This window comes from Mandrillus leucophaeus, unplaced genomic scaffold (assembly GCF_000951045.1).
Source record: "Mandrillus leucophaeus isolate KB7577 unplaced genomic scaffold, Mleu.le_1.0 Scaffold499, whole genome shotgun sequence".
Lineage (NCBI taxonomy): Eukaryota > Metazoa > Chordata > Mammalia > Primates > Cercopithecidae > Mandrillus > Mandrillus leucophaeus.
Genome location: NW_012105353.1, coordinates 761,213 through 778,526, shown reverse-complemented (window position 1 = coordinate 778,526; position 17,314 = coordinate 761,213). Strand labels below are relative to the sequence as shown.

General features: G+C 40.4%; 1 protein-coding gene across 1 annotated transcript in view; it reads right to left on the bottom strand.

Annotated features, from left to right (window-relative positions):
* Positions 1 to 362: 362 nt before the first annotated feature.
* The window catches only part of LOC105550777 (chromosome unknown open reading frame, human CXorf23), a 54,137-nt gene continuing 37,185 nt past the window's right edge, over positions 363 to 17,314 (bottom strand). Inside the window, exons 11-14 of the mRNA XM_011995793.1 lie at positions 2,922 to 4,603; positions 2,224 to 2,334; positions 1,431 to 1,708; positions 363 to 756 (exon numbers count right to left, since the gene is read on the bottom strand). Coding sequence (XP_011851183.1) covers positions 4,574 to 4,603 — 30 coding nt within the window. The 3' untranslated portion in view covers positions 363 to 756; positions 1,431 to 1,708; positions 2,224 to 2,334; positions 2,922 to 4,573. The remainder of the gene's footprint in view (positions 757 to 1,430; positions 1,709 to 2,223; positions 2,335 to 2,921; positions 4,604 to 17,314) is intronic.

Here is a 17,314-nt window from a genome sequence, read left to right as displayed (position 1 = left end):
TTTTTATGATGTGGGAGGAATGGCCAGCTGTAAAACCCCAGGGGACTATAGTGAAGCAGCCAGCCTATAGAGGTAAAAGCTTGTTTATCTGGATTTTGGTAGCAGATATATAATGGATGGATGAAATGTTCTTACCACTGTTTTAAAAAAGAAAGACTTTATTTTATAAAAATGATACAACATTCATTATATTTGATAGATACAGACGAGTACAGTCACTCATAATCCCATCATTTAAAAAAATCAACAGTGTTAACAGTGGGTGGGTATGTTTCCAGACCTCTCAATTCACTCATATGTACAGACAGGATTGATGGTGGGAATCCCTAAACTTTTTATACTAACAAGTTTTATTTATTTTCTTTTTTGAGATGGAGTCTCGCTCTGTCGCCCAGGCTGGAGTGCAATGGCGTGGTCTCGGCTCACTGCAACCTTTGCCTCCCGGGTTTAAGCGATTCTCCTGCCTCAGCCTCCCAAGTAGCTGGGATTACAGGCGCATGCTACTGCGCCCGGCTAATTTTTGTATTTTTAGTAGAGACGGGGTTTCACCATATTGGCCAGGCTGGTCTCCAACTCCTGACCTCAAGTGATCCATTCACCTCGGCCTCCCAAAGTGCTGGGATTACAGGCATGAGCCACCGTGCCCGGCCATCTAACAAATTTTAGATTTAACTTTATTTGAATGCAATAGAAAAAAAATTAGGAATGAAATTGAAGGGGCTGCTGAACTTCAGATAAATGTTTCTTCATTGGTTCCTAAAAGGAGTAAGTAAGCCAGTGCTTCTCAAACTCAAGTATGTGCCAGAATCCCCTGGAGGACTTGTTAAATCACAGATTGCTTGGCCCCACCCCCAGGGTTTCTGATTCAGGAGGTCTGGGGTGGGGCCAAGAATCTGCATTTTTAACAAGTTCTCAGGTGATGCTGATGTTGCTGGTCTGGGACCACACTTTGAGAACCACTGTATTAAGGTCAAGAAAAAAAAAAAGATTGTGGAAAAACTTAAGGTTGGTCACTAGAGTTTTTCCCCATATTATAATCTTAAGACATGACTTGACATGACACCTGGCCATGAATGATGAGACGGTTAGTTCTTAGTCTTTATCCCACTTTACCTCCTCCATGTCTGAATTTGTCAATGTACATTAATTCTTCTTTGTCAAGATTTATAACATTTACATCCTATTCTACATCTATGATTCCTCAGTTCTTAAATATTCATTCTGTATTTTAATGGACTCAGAGCTCATAATCATCATATTTGATGGAACTTTGTTGGGGAACCTGGGTATCCCCTCTCTTCTAGGTTCCCATTAAATGTCCAGAACCAGAACTCACTAGACCCAGTCAAAGGTGTCTCTGACTTCTGCAGGATGTGGCTTTCCCAGGCTGCTCTGAGACCTGGGAAATGCCTAGTCCTGGTGAATCTTACCCCGTCTGCTGAGGTCCTGAGATGGTAGCAAAGACTTCGTTGTCCCAAGAGTTTTCCTTGACTCTCCTCCACGTGGCCTGGTCGCCTCGTCAGAGCCTTCGTCCATACTGGGGCCCACTGTTACCAAGATTTTTGTCATCTCCATTGTTTTACTCAGTGCTACTTATGGGGATGGGTGAGGGATGAAGGCATACCACACCTTGTTGCATTAGCTTCTTCTCCTTCCTTCCTTGCTTGGTTGCTCTTGGTGAATTTGTGCCTGGTGGTTATTGAATTTGCTGGGTAATAAAGATGGTAAGAGTTTCTCATCCAGCTTTACTTTTCTTGCTTCTGCCTGGAAGTATCCCCATCGTTTTTTTTTTTTTTTTAAAACTATTCAAAAATGTAGGATTTATTAGGTAAAGTGTGGTACATAGTATACATCTACATAAACTGTTATACGTAAATGTAGCGAGTTTTTTTCCAATAGAAAAAAATGAAAATGTATCATCCAAAATATTTATAATAGTGTTCTCTGTGATAAGACTATGGGCAATTCTTCAAATTGAAATTTATATTGAAATAACTCTAGATTCACATGCAGCTATAAAAGAAATTAATACAGAGAGATCCCGTGTACAATTTACCCAGTTTCCCCCAATGCATCAATTTTTAAAACCAGCAAAACCACCAAAAGAATAGTGCCTTCTGAGGTTGGTGAAACCAATAGGAAAAAACATGATGAGGGGATGCTGAACCAGAAATGCCAACTTTTCTCTCAACTTTTTGTATATATGTCCACTAAAGTACTTACTCTACATTGTGATTCTTTGTTTTTGTGATTCTCTTCTTTAGTAGTGCATGAGCTTCCTCACAGCAGGGACTGTGTCTTATTATCTTTGTCTTCCCAGTACCAGCGAAGGGCCTAGCACGTAGGGGAGGAAGGGGAGGAGGCAATGGTATGGGACTTATTAAAAAAAAAAAACAAAAACCTTGTCTTCTCAAGTCTTATGCATTCAATAATTCAAATTCTTTCAAGTCAATAAAAAATGCTATGGATAACCTTTTGTTCAACCTCCATATGAAAATTACACATGTAGTTCCTAATAAACATATTCTATTATTCCCTATTCATTCATTATTCAACTAATATTTAATGAACTCTTACCACATGTCAAATAGGAAGCTGGGTGCTGGGGATACTATGGTGGACAAGACAGACATGGTCCCTGTCCTCATTTTATACTCTAAATTATCAAGTTGGTTTTTCCTTTTAGGCTTTAGATCTTATACACACAATGTTTTCTGCATAGGTATTTTGCAGATAACATGCTTTGCATTTTGAGACAGTGCCAAAAGAATATCCAAATAGGGAATCAGTTGTGGAATGAATAATAGTAAATCGGCCATCTTACCTTTATGTGTTACAATAAATAAAAATTGAGCTATAAAGGCCATTTACCAAGTTATATTTCTGTTTAATGTCCATTTTTCCTATTAGACTCTTTGTACCATAAAGGTAGGGTCCATGTGTCTTGTCTTCTTGTTCATTGCTGTAATTTTAGTACAGTATTTGTGCAATACATAGTTGTCAATCAAATGATTAAATATTCAAGGCTCATAACTGTCCCCTAGAATATGGGAGTAAATGAAATCAATTATTTTAAAATTTAAGACAGATTTTATAAGTACCTAACACAATATAAAGTTGCCATACTACCTGTGTGCATGCATTTCTTTCTTACCATAAATGGAATGCTAAATATGTTTGGAAAACCTGACCTACAGAGATTGTACACAGTACAAGACAGGTCATCTACCTAAATTTATTACCTGCTTAGCAATGAATCAAGTGCACCTGCCCCCCTTATCATGAACTCACTTAAGGAAAAGGCTGCCCTATCTTTTAAAGATATGGAAAAGAAAACTGAATGTACTAAGATTTTTCACATCCAGTCATGAAAAACCAAGTTCTTATCAACCTTCACATTTTAATTTTGAAAGCTCTGTCTTTGTAAGCACAGAACAGGGCTTTAAACATCAACAGGTGCTATCCAAGGCTATAAGTCTCATACAACATTAAAATAATGTTCTCACAAACTGGCAAGTAAATTCTTTAAGCAGAAAGAGCAACAACATTTTATTTTATTACAAATAAACATTTCACAAAAATGTAATTGGGAATGTATATGTACTGTTAAGCAGAACACAGAAAACATAAAGAAATAAGGTATTGGGACCTAAAAATTTGATTTAAAATCCCATCCATTTGCTCTTACACATAGTAGGTACGCACTACATATCAACTGAACTAAAAGTAAACACTCTATAAGATGTGCTTGCAAAATGTGTAATGCTGTAGTAGTAAAGTACAATTTTCAAATATGAGATTTTGTGTGTCAGATTTTTAAAAAGCCTTTAAAAATATGATATGCACAAGCTTGCCCTGAGGGAAAAATAAGATGGACTATAGATTACAAAATCTTTACATATTTTCCACAATAGCATTTTGAAATTGGAAAAGAGCAAATAGTTGTGGGAAAAAACTGAATGAACATATTACTAAAAATTCAGTGCACTCATAACTACCTGATGGAATATTTGAAGCACCTTGTCTCTTGCCTTCTTATAATATGAAATGTATGAATTATATAGGCCTTGATCTTCAGAAACTTAAGAAAACTTTGAGTTATAAGCCAAAATGTCATCAGAAAAAGAAAAATCCGGTATAAAATTTTCTACCATAAGGCCACTGTTTAAAGTTCTTTCATGTACAGACACTATACAATTCAGATGCTTGTTTTTGTTTTTATTACGTAAGCAAAACTTTCAACATATAAACGTCTGAATATAACTTGGTGAAGTTCTCTCTATGAAACCATGCTCAGAGAAAAATGCATCAACAAATAATGCCCGTCAAGTGATTCTTTTGAGACTTTTTGCAAAGGAAACTGTAGTTAATACAACTTTTAAATTGAATACCGTAATTTAAAAGCAATTGTTAGGTGTAAAAAAGTTGCAGCATTCCACTACTAAAAAATAAAGTTATTTTATCAAGAAGTTACAGTATTAGTGCCTTAGTGTCACTTCTAACTCCTGACAAAAAGAGAGAGATGCTCCCAAACATTCTCCTGTAGTGTCATTTCCATTTGTACGATTTCAGATTAGATTCCTGTGGCAACATCTGTATATTCCTATTGAGAGAAAACAAGAGAAACAAAGACTTCAAACAAAGTGTCAAACATCTGAGCTAGTTTACACTGCAATTTTCAAAGTATTTTCATTTATACAGTGTTACTTGCACCCTGAGATTCCCACAAAGGTATGTGGAACCCCAAAGGTGCAAAGTAACAACAGAACACATCAAAGCAATATCACATGATAAATCAATAGGACAAAGAAAACATATGGCGCTAGATAACACCTGTATTAGTAAATTGATGAAAACAGTATTCTGCTATTTGGGTGAGTTTCAGTGAAGGCATCCCTGGCATAAAATCAAGACTCTTAAACCTTTGGCTCTCAAGTATGGAGCCTGATGCTGCACACGCACATCTCAAATTAGTATTTTATCTTTTCCATCCTACATCTCTAATTCTAAAACTACATGGGCTCTTCTAACTGACTGATAACTGCAGAGAAAGTTATTAGAGGGAGAAACACCTTCTTGCTTTTGGATGGTTAACTACAGTATAAAAAGGTGTAAGGCTTCAATAAATACAGGAAGAAGAATTTACATGAATAATAAGACTATGATTAGAGGATAATGAACGTGGATTCTATATTGTGATACTATACACAATATTCAATTACCAACCACAAACTGGACGTAAGACCATGCAAGTAATAACGGAGCAAACATGGTAGAATGGCACATTTTTCAGGGACATTAAAAAATAAAAATTTATTAATATACATATCCTTACCTTTCACTAGGATCTTACACTATTAAAACTGAAAGAAATGTAAAAGTTGATTTATTTTTTGGCATTTATATTAGTATGGAAATGTTTAATTCCAAACAAAAAACAGTGCTGATAGAAAATTCTTATTCTTCTATTTTGGTTAATGAAATGTTCAAAATACATGCACATATATTTGTCAACATCATTCCTTTAAATAGAGGTAGACTTCATTGCATCCTAGTTCTTTACTCATTATACAATATAAAAATCATATAAATTTATCTTCAAATAAAATATGTTACCTACTTACAACTTTAAAAGGAAATTCTAACTACAATAATTCTAAAATAAAATTTAGTTGAAATATCTTGTTAAATGTGTGATTATTTTGAGTTACATTCACCCTTGACATAGCTTCTTTCATAACCTATCTCCACTTGATCCCTCCACCCTTCCAATGATTTAGAAGCGTCCCCCACCTCTGTTTTTTTTTTTTGAGATGGAGTCTCCATCTGTTGCCCAGGCTGGAGTGCAGTGGTGCGATCTTGGCTCACTGCAACCTCCGCCTCCTGGGTTCAAGCGATTCTCCTGCGTCAGCCTCCTGAGTAGCTGGGACTACAGGCACATGCTACCACACCCAGCTAATTTTTGTATTTTTTGTAGGGACAGGGTTTTACCATGTTGCCCAGGCTGGTCTTGAATCCTGGCCTCACGTGATCCACCCACCATAACCTCCCAAAATGCTGGGATTACAGGTGTGAGCCACTGCACCTGGCCATAAAAGCCCATTTTTAAGCAGAATGCTGAACTAGATATATGAGCACTTCTTATCTAGGTTTTCATCTGGGTCACTGCACATGTTCCCTTGTTGGTCTTCCTGCACCTCATCTCTTCTCCCCAGAACCTCCCCACCCACTGCTAACTATGTAGCCATCCTAAAGTACCAGTTTCTCCCCAGTCTAGGAAGATGTCCTAGTGCCACTACATCAAACGGTAAATATCCTGCCCAGCTTTAGGGGCCCCCTATAATTTGCACACCTCCATTTCTCCCCAACCTCACAACCTACTGCCAAACATGGGTTTTTGGCTTTAGCCCTTTCTATGTCTTGCTCTTCTCCAGGCCTCAGCTTATAATCCATCTCCTCTGAGAAGAGTGTATCAATGAAAGTACTTAGCATATATCTCCTGACCATTCCTACCATACTGATTTTCTCTTCCCTTTAGGCATTAACCATCTGTGAAATTAAGTTCTTCAAAAATATGATTGTTTGCGACGAGCCTGGCCAACATGGTGAAACCCTGTCTCTACTAAAAATACAAAAAAATTAGCTGAGCATGGTAGTGGATGTCTATAATCCCAGCTACTCGGGAGGCTGAGGCAGGAGAATCGCTTGAACCTGGGAGGTGGAGGTTGCAGTGAGCCGAGATCGTGCCATTGCACTCCAGCCTGGGCAATAAGAGTGAAACTCCATCTCAAAAACAAAACAAAAATACGGTTGTGTTGGCCAGGCGTGGTGGCTCACACCTGTAATCTCCGCACTTTGGGAGGCTGAGGTGGGCGGATCACTTGAGGCCAGGAGTTTGAGACCAGCCTGGACAACATGATGAAACCATGTACTTCTACTAAAAATACAAAAATTAGCTGGCTGTAGTGGCGCACACCTGTAATTCCAGCTACTCAGGAGGCTGAAACAGGAGAAGAGAATCGCTTGAGCCTGGGAGGCGGAGGTTGCAGTGAGCTGAGATGGCACCACTGCACTGCAGCCTGGGTGACAGAGTGAGACTCCGACCCTCCCCACCAAAAAAAAAGGTTGTGCAGAAAACGGTTAACAGAGCAGATCTGACTGCTATCTTTGGAAAGGCCTGCTTACAGAATGGCCCTTGGCCAGCATCTAGTAACTTAGATTTCAAAAGGGTTCCCACCATTAACTGATGGGTGCTGAAACTGTTTGTGTAAATAATATGGTTTATGCTGAGCACTTGCTTTCCTCCTGGCAGTCTGGAATCTGGGTATGTGCTTGGCAGGTGATGCCTACGTGATCAGCCCCCAGAAGAAACTCTCGGTACTGAGTCTCTAGCAAACTTCCCAGGGTGATAATGTATCACATGTGTTGTCACAACTCGTTGATGAGGAAATTAAGTATGTTCTGTGTAACTCCACTGGGAGAGAATCCTTGGAAACTTGCGCCTAGCTTCCTCTGGACTTCGCCCTATATGCCTTTTTCTTTTGCTGACTTTGCTCTGTATTCTTTCATGAGAATGACTATATGCTAAGTTGTCTGAGTCCTAGCAAAACCTGGGGGTGGTCTTAGGGACCCCTGACACAATGGCTTTTGTTCACTAACAGTTTAGAGCATATGGATGGATGTGTATGTGTGTGTATGAATAAATTCAACTCTATTCAATAAGCATTATCTGAAGATTGACTATATGAAAGGTAATAAGGTAAGATAAAAGACTAATGAGGCCAGGTGCAGTGGCTCACACCTGTAATCCCAGCACTTTGGGAGGCCGAGGCAGGTGGATCGCTTGCGCCCAGGAGTTCGAGACCAGCCTGGCCAACATGGCAAGACCCCGTATCTACAAGAAAATACAAAAATTAGCCGGGTGTGGCGGCACACATCTGTAGTCACAGCTACTTGGGAGGCTGATGTGGGAGGATCACTTAAGCCCGGGAGGTGGAGGCTGCAGTGAGCTGTGATCACACCATTGCACTCCAGCCTGGGCGACAGAGTGAGACCCTGCCTAAAAATAAATACATAAATAAAATTTAAAAAATAAAAAGCTTAACGAGACACCCTCAAGAATTTGATAATCTATTTGGGGAAATAGGAAGGCAAATGACACTAATTAGAGACTAAATGAAACACAAGTTAAAGTGGGGGCTTTGATATGCTTTACAGTGGGTCTTAAAAGGAAAGTAGGGTTTAATAAGAAAAGAATGGGACTCAGGAGGCTATTTCTAGCTAAGAGAACAGTAGGAAAAAAGGTACAAATACATGAAAATACAGTATGCTCCAAAAAGCAGAGAGTCCATGGGGAAATGCAGCTAGTAAGACAGCTTAGAGTTAGACCTGGCTAACAAGTTTGGTCTCTTTTCTTGCAGGCAATAAAATACTTGGAAGGTGTTTGTGCAAGAGGGGTATGATACGATCTGTGTTTCAGGACAATGACTGTGATTGAAGAGACTAAATAAGAATATCACAAGAAGCAAGGAAACAAGCTAGAAGACTCCAAAACTTCCAAAAACAGATCAGGGATACATAAGAATGCAGAATATAGTAAAAGCAGCATTTTCAATTAGCAGGGAAAGGACAAATTTTCAATAAACAGTTTTAAAAAACTATTTATTGGGGAAAAAAGTTAGATCCTGATTTTACAGTATATCATAAAAATAAAATAAATTCCAGAGGCCAAGAGAGGCAGATCACTTGACGTCAGGAGTTCAAGACCAGCCTGGTCAACATGGTGAAACCCTGTCTCCACCAAAAATACAAAAATTAGCCAGGAGGGTGGCACATACCTGTAGTCCCAGCTACTTGGGAGGCTGAAATAGGAGGATCGCATGAACCCGGGAGGCAGAGGCTGCAGTGAGCTGAGGTCATGCCACTGCACTCCAGCCTGGACGCCAGAGTGAGACGTCGTCTCAAAAAAATAAAAAATAGGCCAGGCATGGTAGCTCATGCCTAATAAATCCCAGCACTTTGGGAGGTCAAGACAGGCAGATCACCTGAGGTCAGGAGTTCGAGATCAGCCTGGCCAATATGGTAAAACCCCATCTCTACTAAAAATAAAAAAATTAGCTGGGCATGGTAGTGGGTGTCTGTAATCCCAGCTACTCGGGAGGCTGAGGCAGGAGAATCACTTGAACCCGGGAGGTGGAGGTTGCAGTGAGCCGAGATCACGCCATTGCACTCCAGCCTGGGCAACAGAGCGAAACTCCATCTTGAAATAAATAAATAAAAAATAAAAATAATAAAATGAATAATAAATTCTAAATGGATTAAATATTAATTTGTTTAAAAGTTAACTATAGGCCGGGCATGGTGGCTCACGCCTGTAATCCTAGCACTTTGGGAGGCCGAGGCGGGCGGATCACCTGAGGTCAGGAGTTTGAGACCAGCCTGGCCAACACGGTGAAACCCCGTCTCTGCTAAAAATACAAAAATTAGCCGGGCATGGTGGCACACACCTGTAATCCAGCTACTCTGGAGGCTGAGGCAGGAGAATCGCTTGAACCCGGGAGGTAGAGGTTGCAGTGAGCCAAGATTACACCATTGCACTCCAGCCTGGGGACAAAAGAGAGACTCAGTCTCCAAAAAAAAAAAAAAAAAAAAGTTAACCATAAACCACTTAAAGGAAAGAATTTTTATAAATTTTATAAATCAGTAAAGAATTTTTATAAGCATAAGCATGAGATGAAATCTAGAAGCCATATGGGACAAACTGGACAGATTCATGAACATCTAAAAGTTCTGTAATATAAAATCCAGTATAAACAGCTGACAAACACCAGCAAAATGTATGACAGGTTAATACCCTCAGTAGATCAAGAGCTCTTACAAATCAATAAGAAAAAGTACCACCCCCAAAGTACTGACAAAGTATAGAAATCAGGAAACGGAGGAAAGAAATACAAGTGGCCAATGGACACATAAAAAAGATGCTTGCGCCAGTAATAATCAAAGAAAGGCAAATGAGAACTACTTTCTGTTATTAGGCTGACAACTGAAAACAAAGACTGATCGTGTATAGTGCCAACTAGGGTGTAGGTAAACAGGCCTTTCACGTACTGCTGGTGAAACCATAAATCAGTAAAAGGGGCAATATGGAAAGGTACCAAAATGTCCATGTGACCAGGTGGTATTACTGAAAATAACAGAAACCTGGAAGCTATCCCAAAGTCATCACTAGAGGCTTGGTTAAGTAAGTCGGCAAAGGTTCAACTGGGGTATGTGTACCCTTAGGAGTATATGAAGACTTTTCAAGGAGTATGTGAGTACAGATAGTTTTAGAGAATTAATTTCTAGATCATTAAATTCCCAATGTTCACATTCTAAAATTATCCTGCCTGCGCAATTGGTTAAGGCTAGTTCCTCACCTCCCACCTTACATGAGAAAGATACACCTTCTTCTCACTTTGAATCTTAGTATTGTGCATCACCTGCAGACCTCCAGGAAAGGGGTAATTTGAAACACTGGTTTGGTGTCAAGAAAGGGAACCAACATTAACAACTAGCAATAAATAGCATACTTCTGCAAGTCAGATGGTTCCCAATTCTTTGCCCTTTGTTTAATAAAATTGAAGGATGACAAAATCAAGCTATCAGTGATAGAACATTCAAAATACTTTTTGATGATAGATCAGTACGTGATTTGTTTGGCCTAAAATTCAGAGTGAGTCCAAAGAACTGAGTGGCATTCCTACAAATAGAAGTTCCTTAATTCCCATCTATATAATCATATAAATAGGGCTTCTCAGCACTTATATCTATTAAAAAAATAGAATACTTGAATACTCTATTATTCTACTAGCAACAGTATCTATGAATACATAAACTAATTGAAAAAATGCATTTGCAATAAAATTTCTTTTGTTTCATCAATACTGAACAAAACTTATAATATATTTATGGCATTTTGATCAACTGTAATATTAATTCAATCCAGAGGAAATATTTAACACTTAATAGTCACAGAAATCTAATAACATTACGCACCAAATAGATTTGGTGATCAACAAAATACTTTTAAAGATAAAATTCTATGGAGGGGCCAGGCGCAGCAGCTCATGCCTGTAATCCCAGCACTTTGGGAGGCCGAGGCGGGCAGATCACTAGAGGTCAGGGGTTCGAGACCAGCCTGGCCAACATGGTGAAACCCCATTTCTACCAAAAGATATAAAAACTTAGCCAGGCATTGTGGCACGTGCCTGTAGTCCTAGCTACTTGGGAGGCTGAAGCAGGAGAATCACTTGAAACCAGGAGGTGGAGGTTGCAGTGAGCCGAGATTGTGCCACTGCATTCCAGCCTGGGTGACAGGGTGAGACCCTATCTCAAAAAAAAAAAAAAAAAATTATATGGAGGAAGTGGAATGAAGTCCAAATTCAAGGCAAAAAAGTAACAATGTAAGATTTCTCACTGTTAAAAGAATTTGTGTATTTAAAAAAAATTGATAGTATTAGTTATCGAATTCCTGTGGTATGTAGGTTCCTCCAAAGAAATTTAAAAATATAATGTAACAGTTTTAAGACTGTCAGTGTTTATAACATGCCATGAATTGTATCCTATACAATAATTTATGATCAAAATATTAGATAACCTACAAATGTGCAAGAAGGTAGGTAACTTTTCAAAACTTTAGAGTATGGAGCAAAAAGGTTGAAGAGCACTGAAATAAATAATACATCCATAGAGTGGAATAATATGCAGCCATTAAAATGGATGAATCAAATGGAGTAATGAATGAGTGATAGAAATGAGAAGACTTGAAACCATTAAAGTTGGAAGGAGAACTGGGAGAATTAGTAGGACATGTTCCTAGCTTGGCTTGGCTAGCTTCGAGCGCTAGGGGACCTGAGGGAAAATGAGTGGTTCGGGGAGGACAGCAAGTCTGATACAATTTTTAACAGCTTTACTGAGATGTAATCCATAGACTATACAGTTCACCCATTTCAAGGGTATAATTCAGTAGCCTTTTAGTATATTCACAGAGTTGTGCAACCATCAATCACCACAATCAGCTTTAGAATATTTTTCTTACCCTAAAAAGAAATCCCATACCCATTAGCAATAACCCATACCTGCTCTCAATTTTCCCCTCACCCCCGAGTCGCTGGCAACCACTAATTTACTTTCTGTCCCTATAGATTTGCCCATTTTGGACATTTCATATAAATTGAATCATACAATATATGGTCTTTTGTGTCTGGCTTCTGTCACTTAGCATCATATTTTTAAGAGTCTTTCATGCTGCAGCATGTTTCAGTGCAAGTTTGATTTTTTTTTTTTTTTTTTTTTTGAGACACAGTCTCGCTCTGTCACCCAGGCTGGAGTCCTGTGATGTGATCTTGTCTCACTGCTACCTTCACCTCCTGGGTTCAAGTAAATCTCGTGCCTCAGCCTCCTGAGCAGCTGGGATTACAAGTGTGCACCACCACGCCCGGCTAAGTTTTTGTATTTTTTTAGTAGAGATGGGGTTTCACCATGTTGGCCAGGCTGGTCTCGAACTCCTGAGCTCAGGTGATCCGCCTACCTCAGCCTCCCAAAGTGCTGGGATTACAGGTGTGAGCCACCACGCCCAGCTGCAAGTTTGGTTTTAAACATGCTAAATTTGAGGTGCTTTTAGGACATCCATGTGAGGGTGTCTGGGAGGCAGCTGACAATCTGGAGGTCTGTATAGTAGTCAGGGTTGAAGACATCGACAGATGTCTGATGGCTGAAATCTTGGGAGGAGGTAAGGGCAATCAAGACAAGAAGGAGGATTAAGAAAAGAGAATAATATCACATCACACTAGGAAATGCTTATATTTTAAAGGAATGCACGGAGGAAGACAAAACCAAATAAGACAGAGAAGGCAGAGAGGTAGGTAGTGAAACTGAAGACTCCAGATCCTAAGCACTTGAAAGCGATGATGCCCTTATACAACACTTCCTTTGCACCCTGGCACACTTCAGCTCAAGGACCTGGTAAGTGTATACTAGATTTCTGTTGATTCAGGTGATCTTGGTTCCTGTTCTATCTTCATACTCCGTGACTTTCAAGGTTTCTTTCAACCCCCAAAACCACGAATTCCAGTCTCTAACTTCCTTCCTGCACTGTCATTATGCCTTCTTCTCTCTTCCTTTCCTATCCATGGGCAGAGCTCTGGTAAGCACCGCAGCACCTGAGGGCTGCTGGAGAATTCTCCTTGGATCTCCACTGCCTTGGAACTCCTTGCCTTCCTGACCAAATGCACTATTACTTACAGTTTTTCAGAGGCAATGTTCCCAGAGGTGACTTCATTAATTCTTACTAGCTTCTTTGTTCCAATCTAGTATATAATCAGACTCTCAAGAGTTTCTGAAAACTTCCTACGATGAGCAGAGGATGCTTCCTGGGTGTACTTCTGAATGCTAGTGGATTAAAGACAAGCCTTATTCCAGGTAGTAATAGACATTCTTCCCACCCCTTCATCTTCCAGCCCAAGCACAGAATCCAAGAGAAAGTAAACACAGTAAAAGGGACTTAGGGTGCCACAATGGAATATGACAAGTACATGATGAATGAGGAAGAATTTCCGTTCTGTACTTATCTACTACTGCTTGGGAATCTGACTACTTTGTAGGCAGCTGGAGAGCAATGCAGTTTAGGGAAGCCACCATCATTCTGGTAAGTGGAAGCAGAAGATGTATTAGGAGCACATCTATGATCCCCACCACCACCACCACTCCCCAAAGCTGCTTTTTGTTGGAGATAGGAAGTGCATGGCATAGGATGGCACAATCACCAGACTGTACTACAGATGAGGAAATGCAAGACCTCCCAGCCATGAGTGATCACCCAAGCATTTCAATATGGCAGGGGAGTGAGGAGTCCAGGCAAGATCTGTCTACATCTTCCTGGCAGACTTTAAGGTATATGGGAATAAGTAGGTTCACATCCAATTTCAGACTCAAGAAGGTTCCAGGGCACTTAGATTAATTAATGATGCATCCTTAATGAGTCTAGGTGGTGGTCTAATAACTGCCAAAAGAATGAACTTTCTAGCAGGGCAAAAAGCCAAAGCAGTGCAGAGATGCTGCTCAGACTAAGATTTCCCTCTAAGGAAGAACCTTCAAAGTTCCCTCTGATGCTAAAGCTTGGGATGAAGAGTCATATAAATGGTACCTCACACCCAGGAACCCTACTTGAGCAAAAACGTCCCTAATTTAAGGGAAAGGGAAAGCAACACTGGAAGAAACCAGAGTCTCCAGGCCTTCATTCTTTTTTTGAGGGTACAAAGGCCTCAGATAAAATGGACTAATAGGTCTAAGCCATCAGTTTATACACATGGAATGGGATTTCAGAGTACACAATACTACTCGGACAGCTGAAAGGCCAAGTTAGTCTCACGTATCTTACTTCAGACCCTGGCACAAACAGAACAGCTTCAATGCCTCATTCCTTTCTCTAAAGGTTAGGAGATGGAGCCCAGCTGTTGAGTAGGGTGTTAATAGTAAGGTAACTGAGTTGATGCTGTACTCGTAGAGCTGGGCTTTATTCAAACACAAATCTATAAAAATTCTGGCTCTGGCTTGCTTGCAGGCACTGACAGTAGCCAGATTGGAAAACTCCATGTCAAAGTGGCTGCAATAGAAAGATATATGAAGCAGCATCCAGAAGGGTGGGCTTAAGAAAAACAGGTAGTAGACACTGAAAGAATAGTAGATACTAATTAAAAAAAAATTCAGTGTGTTGAGACACTGCTAATGCAGCCAGACGGCAGTGAAGGGCAACAGGAAGGTTAGGCTGTGACCAGCGCTGAACCCTAACTATAACTGCTACATTTTAGATGATACAAACAGCCTAGGCCTAAAGATTGGAAACCCGTAGCAGCCTGTAGCTTCTTCTAGGATATACTTCTTATGTCCTGTGATGAAGGCCTGATTTCTGATTTCTATTTGCTGTGAAGCGGGGCTGGTGAGCAATGTAGTCTGGAAGAATGGGGTGGTCAGCAGGAATTGGGCAAACTGAGGCAAAGAAAAGCATAACAAAATGGAGCAAGATTCATGATATATAGAAACGATAAGCTGAAGCCAGGAGTCAGGTAAGCACTCAGCAGCCCCAAGTCACTGAAAAAGATGGAGCAAAACTAGAATCAAGCTAAAACTCCAAGTTTAGCACAGAGCTAAAAGAAAACAAACAGTCACCATGTACCAGACACCCAACCTTGAAACTGAAGAGAAGGCCTGCCGCAGTCATTTTCCTTGAGTGAGAATCAATGACTAGCTCCCCTGAAAACAGTCAGGCTGCCATCTGTGACTGGGGACAAATATCTGAAAGGTCTGCTGCAAAGAAACTTGCCACACAAGGCAGGAAGAGAAGCAGCATCTCTACCTAAGCCCTGGCACAGCCTGACGGTGGGGAGATATACGAGATAGGAAAATGATTCCATCGACACTTTAAAAAAAGAGATGGGGGCCGGGCGCGGCGGCTCAAGCCTGTAATCCCACTTTGGGAGGCCGAGACGGGTGGATCACGAGGTCAGGAGATTGAGACCATCCTGGCTAACACAGTGAAACCCCATCTCTACTAAAAAATAAAAAAACTAGCCGGGCGTGGTGGCGGGCACCTGTAGTCCCAGCTACTGGGGAGGCTGAGGCAGGAGAATGGCATAAACCCGGGAGGCGGAGCTTGCAGTGAGCTGAGATTCGGCCACTGCACTCCAGCCTGGGCGACAGAGCGAGACTCCGTCTCAAAAAAAAAAAAAAAAAAAAAAAAGAGATGGGGCTGGGCGCAGTGGCTCATGTCTGTAACGCCAGCACTTTGGGAGGTCGAGGCAGGTGGATCACATGAGGTCAGGGGTTTGAGACCAGCCTGGCCAATATGGTGAAACCCTGTCTCTACTAAAAATACAAAAATTAGCTGGGCGTGGTGGCGGGCGCCTGTAATCCCAGCTACTCAAGAGGCTGAGGCAGGAGAATCACTGGAACCCAGGAGGCAGAGGTTGCAGTGAACTGAGATGGTGCCATTGTACTCCAGCCTGGGCAACAATAGTGAAACTCCATCTCAAAAATAAATAAATAAAGAGATGGCTTTCCTAAAACCATGAGTGACATACATGGTGAAATTAGAAATCTTCTAAGGTACTCAGTTAAAACTGGGGGTGTATGTGTGTAACATAAGATATTCTATTTAACTCTAAAACATAAAAAAATAAGTTGCCAACTTCATTCTACTCATTCATCTTTTGAAAAGTGTTAAGATTTACTAAAATCATTAAGCAAGCTCAGTGTAAAGGCTTCATAAGTGTAAGTATTTAAGAACACATTTATGATTATAAGTTATAAAACCACAGTTGGGCTATTCAATAGCAATACCAGAGATACATACATTTCTCAGAAGAAAATATTAGCCTCAAATCATGAGCAAAAATGAGCCTATGAATTGACAAACATGCCTCACTTACTGATATAATGCTACTGTTCTCATCTCCTTTTTTCTCTTCCTGTTCTTTTTTTTTAAAGTTGGGGGTCTTGCTATGTTGCCCAGGCTGGCATTGAACTCCTGGGCTCGAGGTATCCTTCCGTCTCAGCCTCCCAAGTCGCTGGGACTACAGGCATGTACCAGTATGCCCAGCAATTCTCATTTAAAATATAATTATTTTGTAGAAGTTAATTTTATGGCATATTTATGCTGCATTCTCTCTCTCTCTCCTCTCTCTCTCTCTCTCTCTCGCCCCCCTGCTTTTTTTTTCTTTTACACCCAGGCTGGAGTACAATGGTGTGATCACAGCTCACTGCAGCCCTGACCTCCTAGGCTCAAGTGGTCCTTCCACCTCGGCCTTCCAAGTAGCTGGGACTACAGGCACATACCACCATGCCCAGTTTATCTTTTTTTTTTTTTTTCTAGAGGTAGGGTCTTGCTATGTTGCCCAGGCTGGTCTCCAACTCCTGGGCTCAAGCGATCCTCTCTCCTCGGCCCCCCAAAGTGCTGGGATTATAGGTGTGAACCACCACTCCTGGCCTTATGCTGATTTTTCAAATACTAACATGGTTCATTCAAAGAAAATCAATCCACAACTAAAAGAGTATGCAATTCCAATTACCAAGTAAAGAAACTTTTTATTGATGGGTGCTGACGAGTTGATGGGTGCAGCACAGCAACATGGCACAAGTATACATATGTAACAAACCTGCACGTTATGCACATGTACCCTAGAACTTGAAGTATAATAATAATTAAAAAAAAAAAAGAAAAAAGAAAAACCCTTGAAAGCTATAGCATTATTTTGAAGCTACCTAGGTATTCATTAAGCAG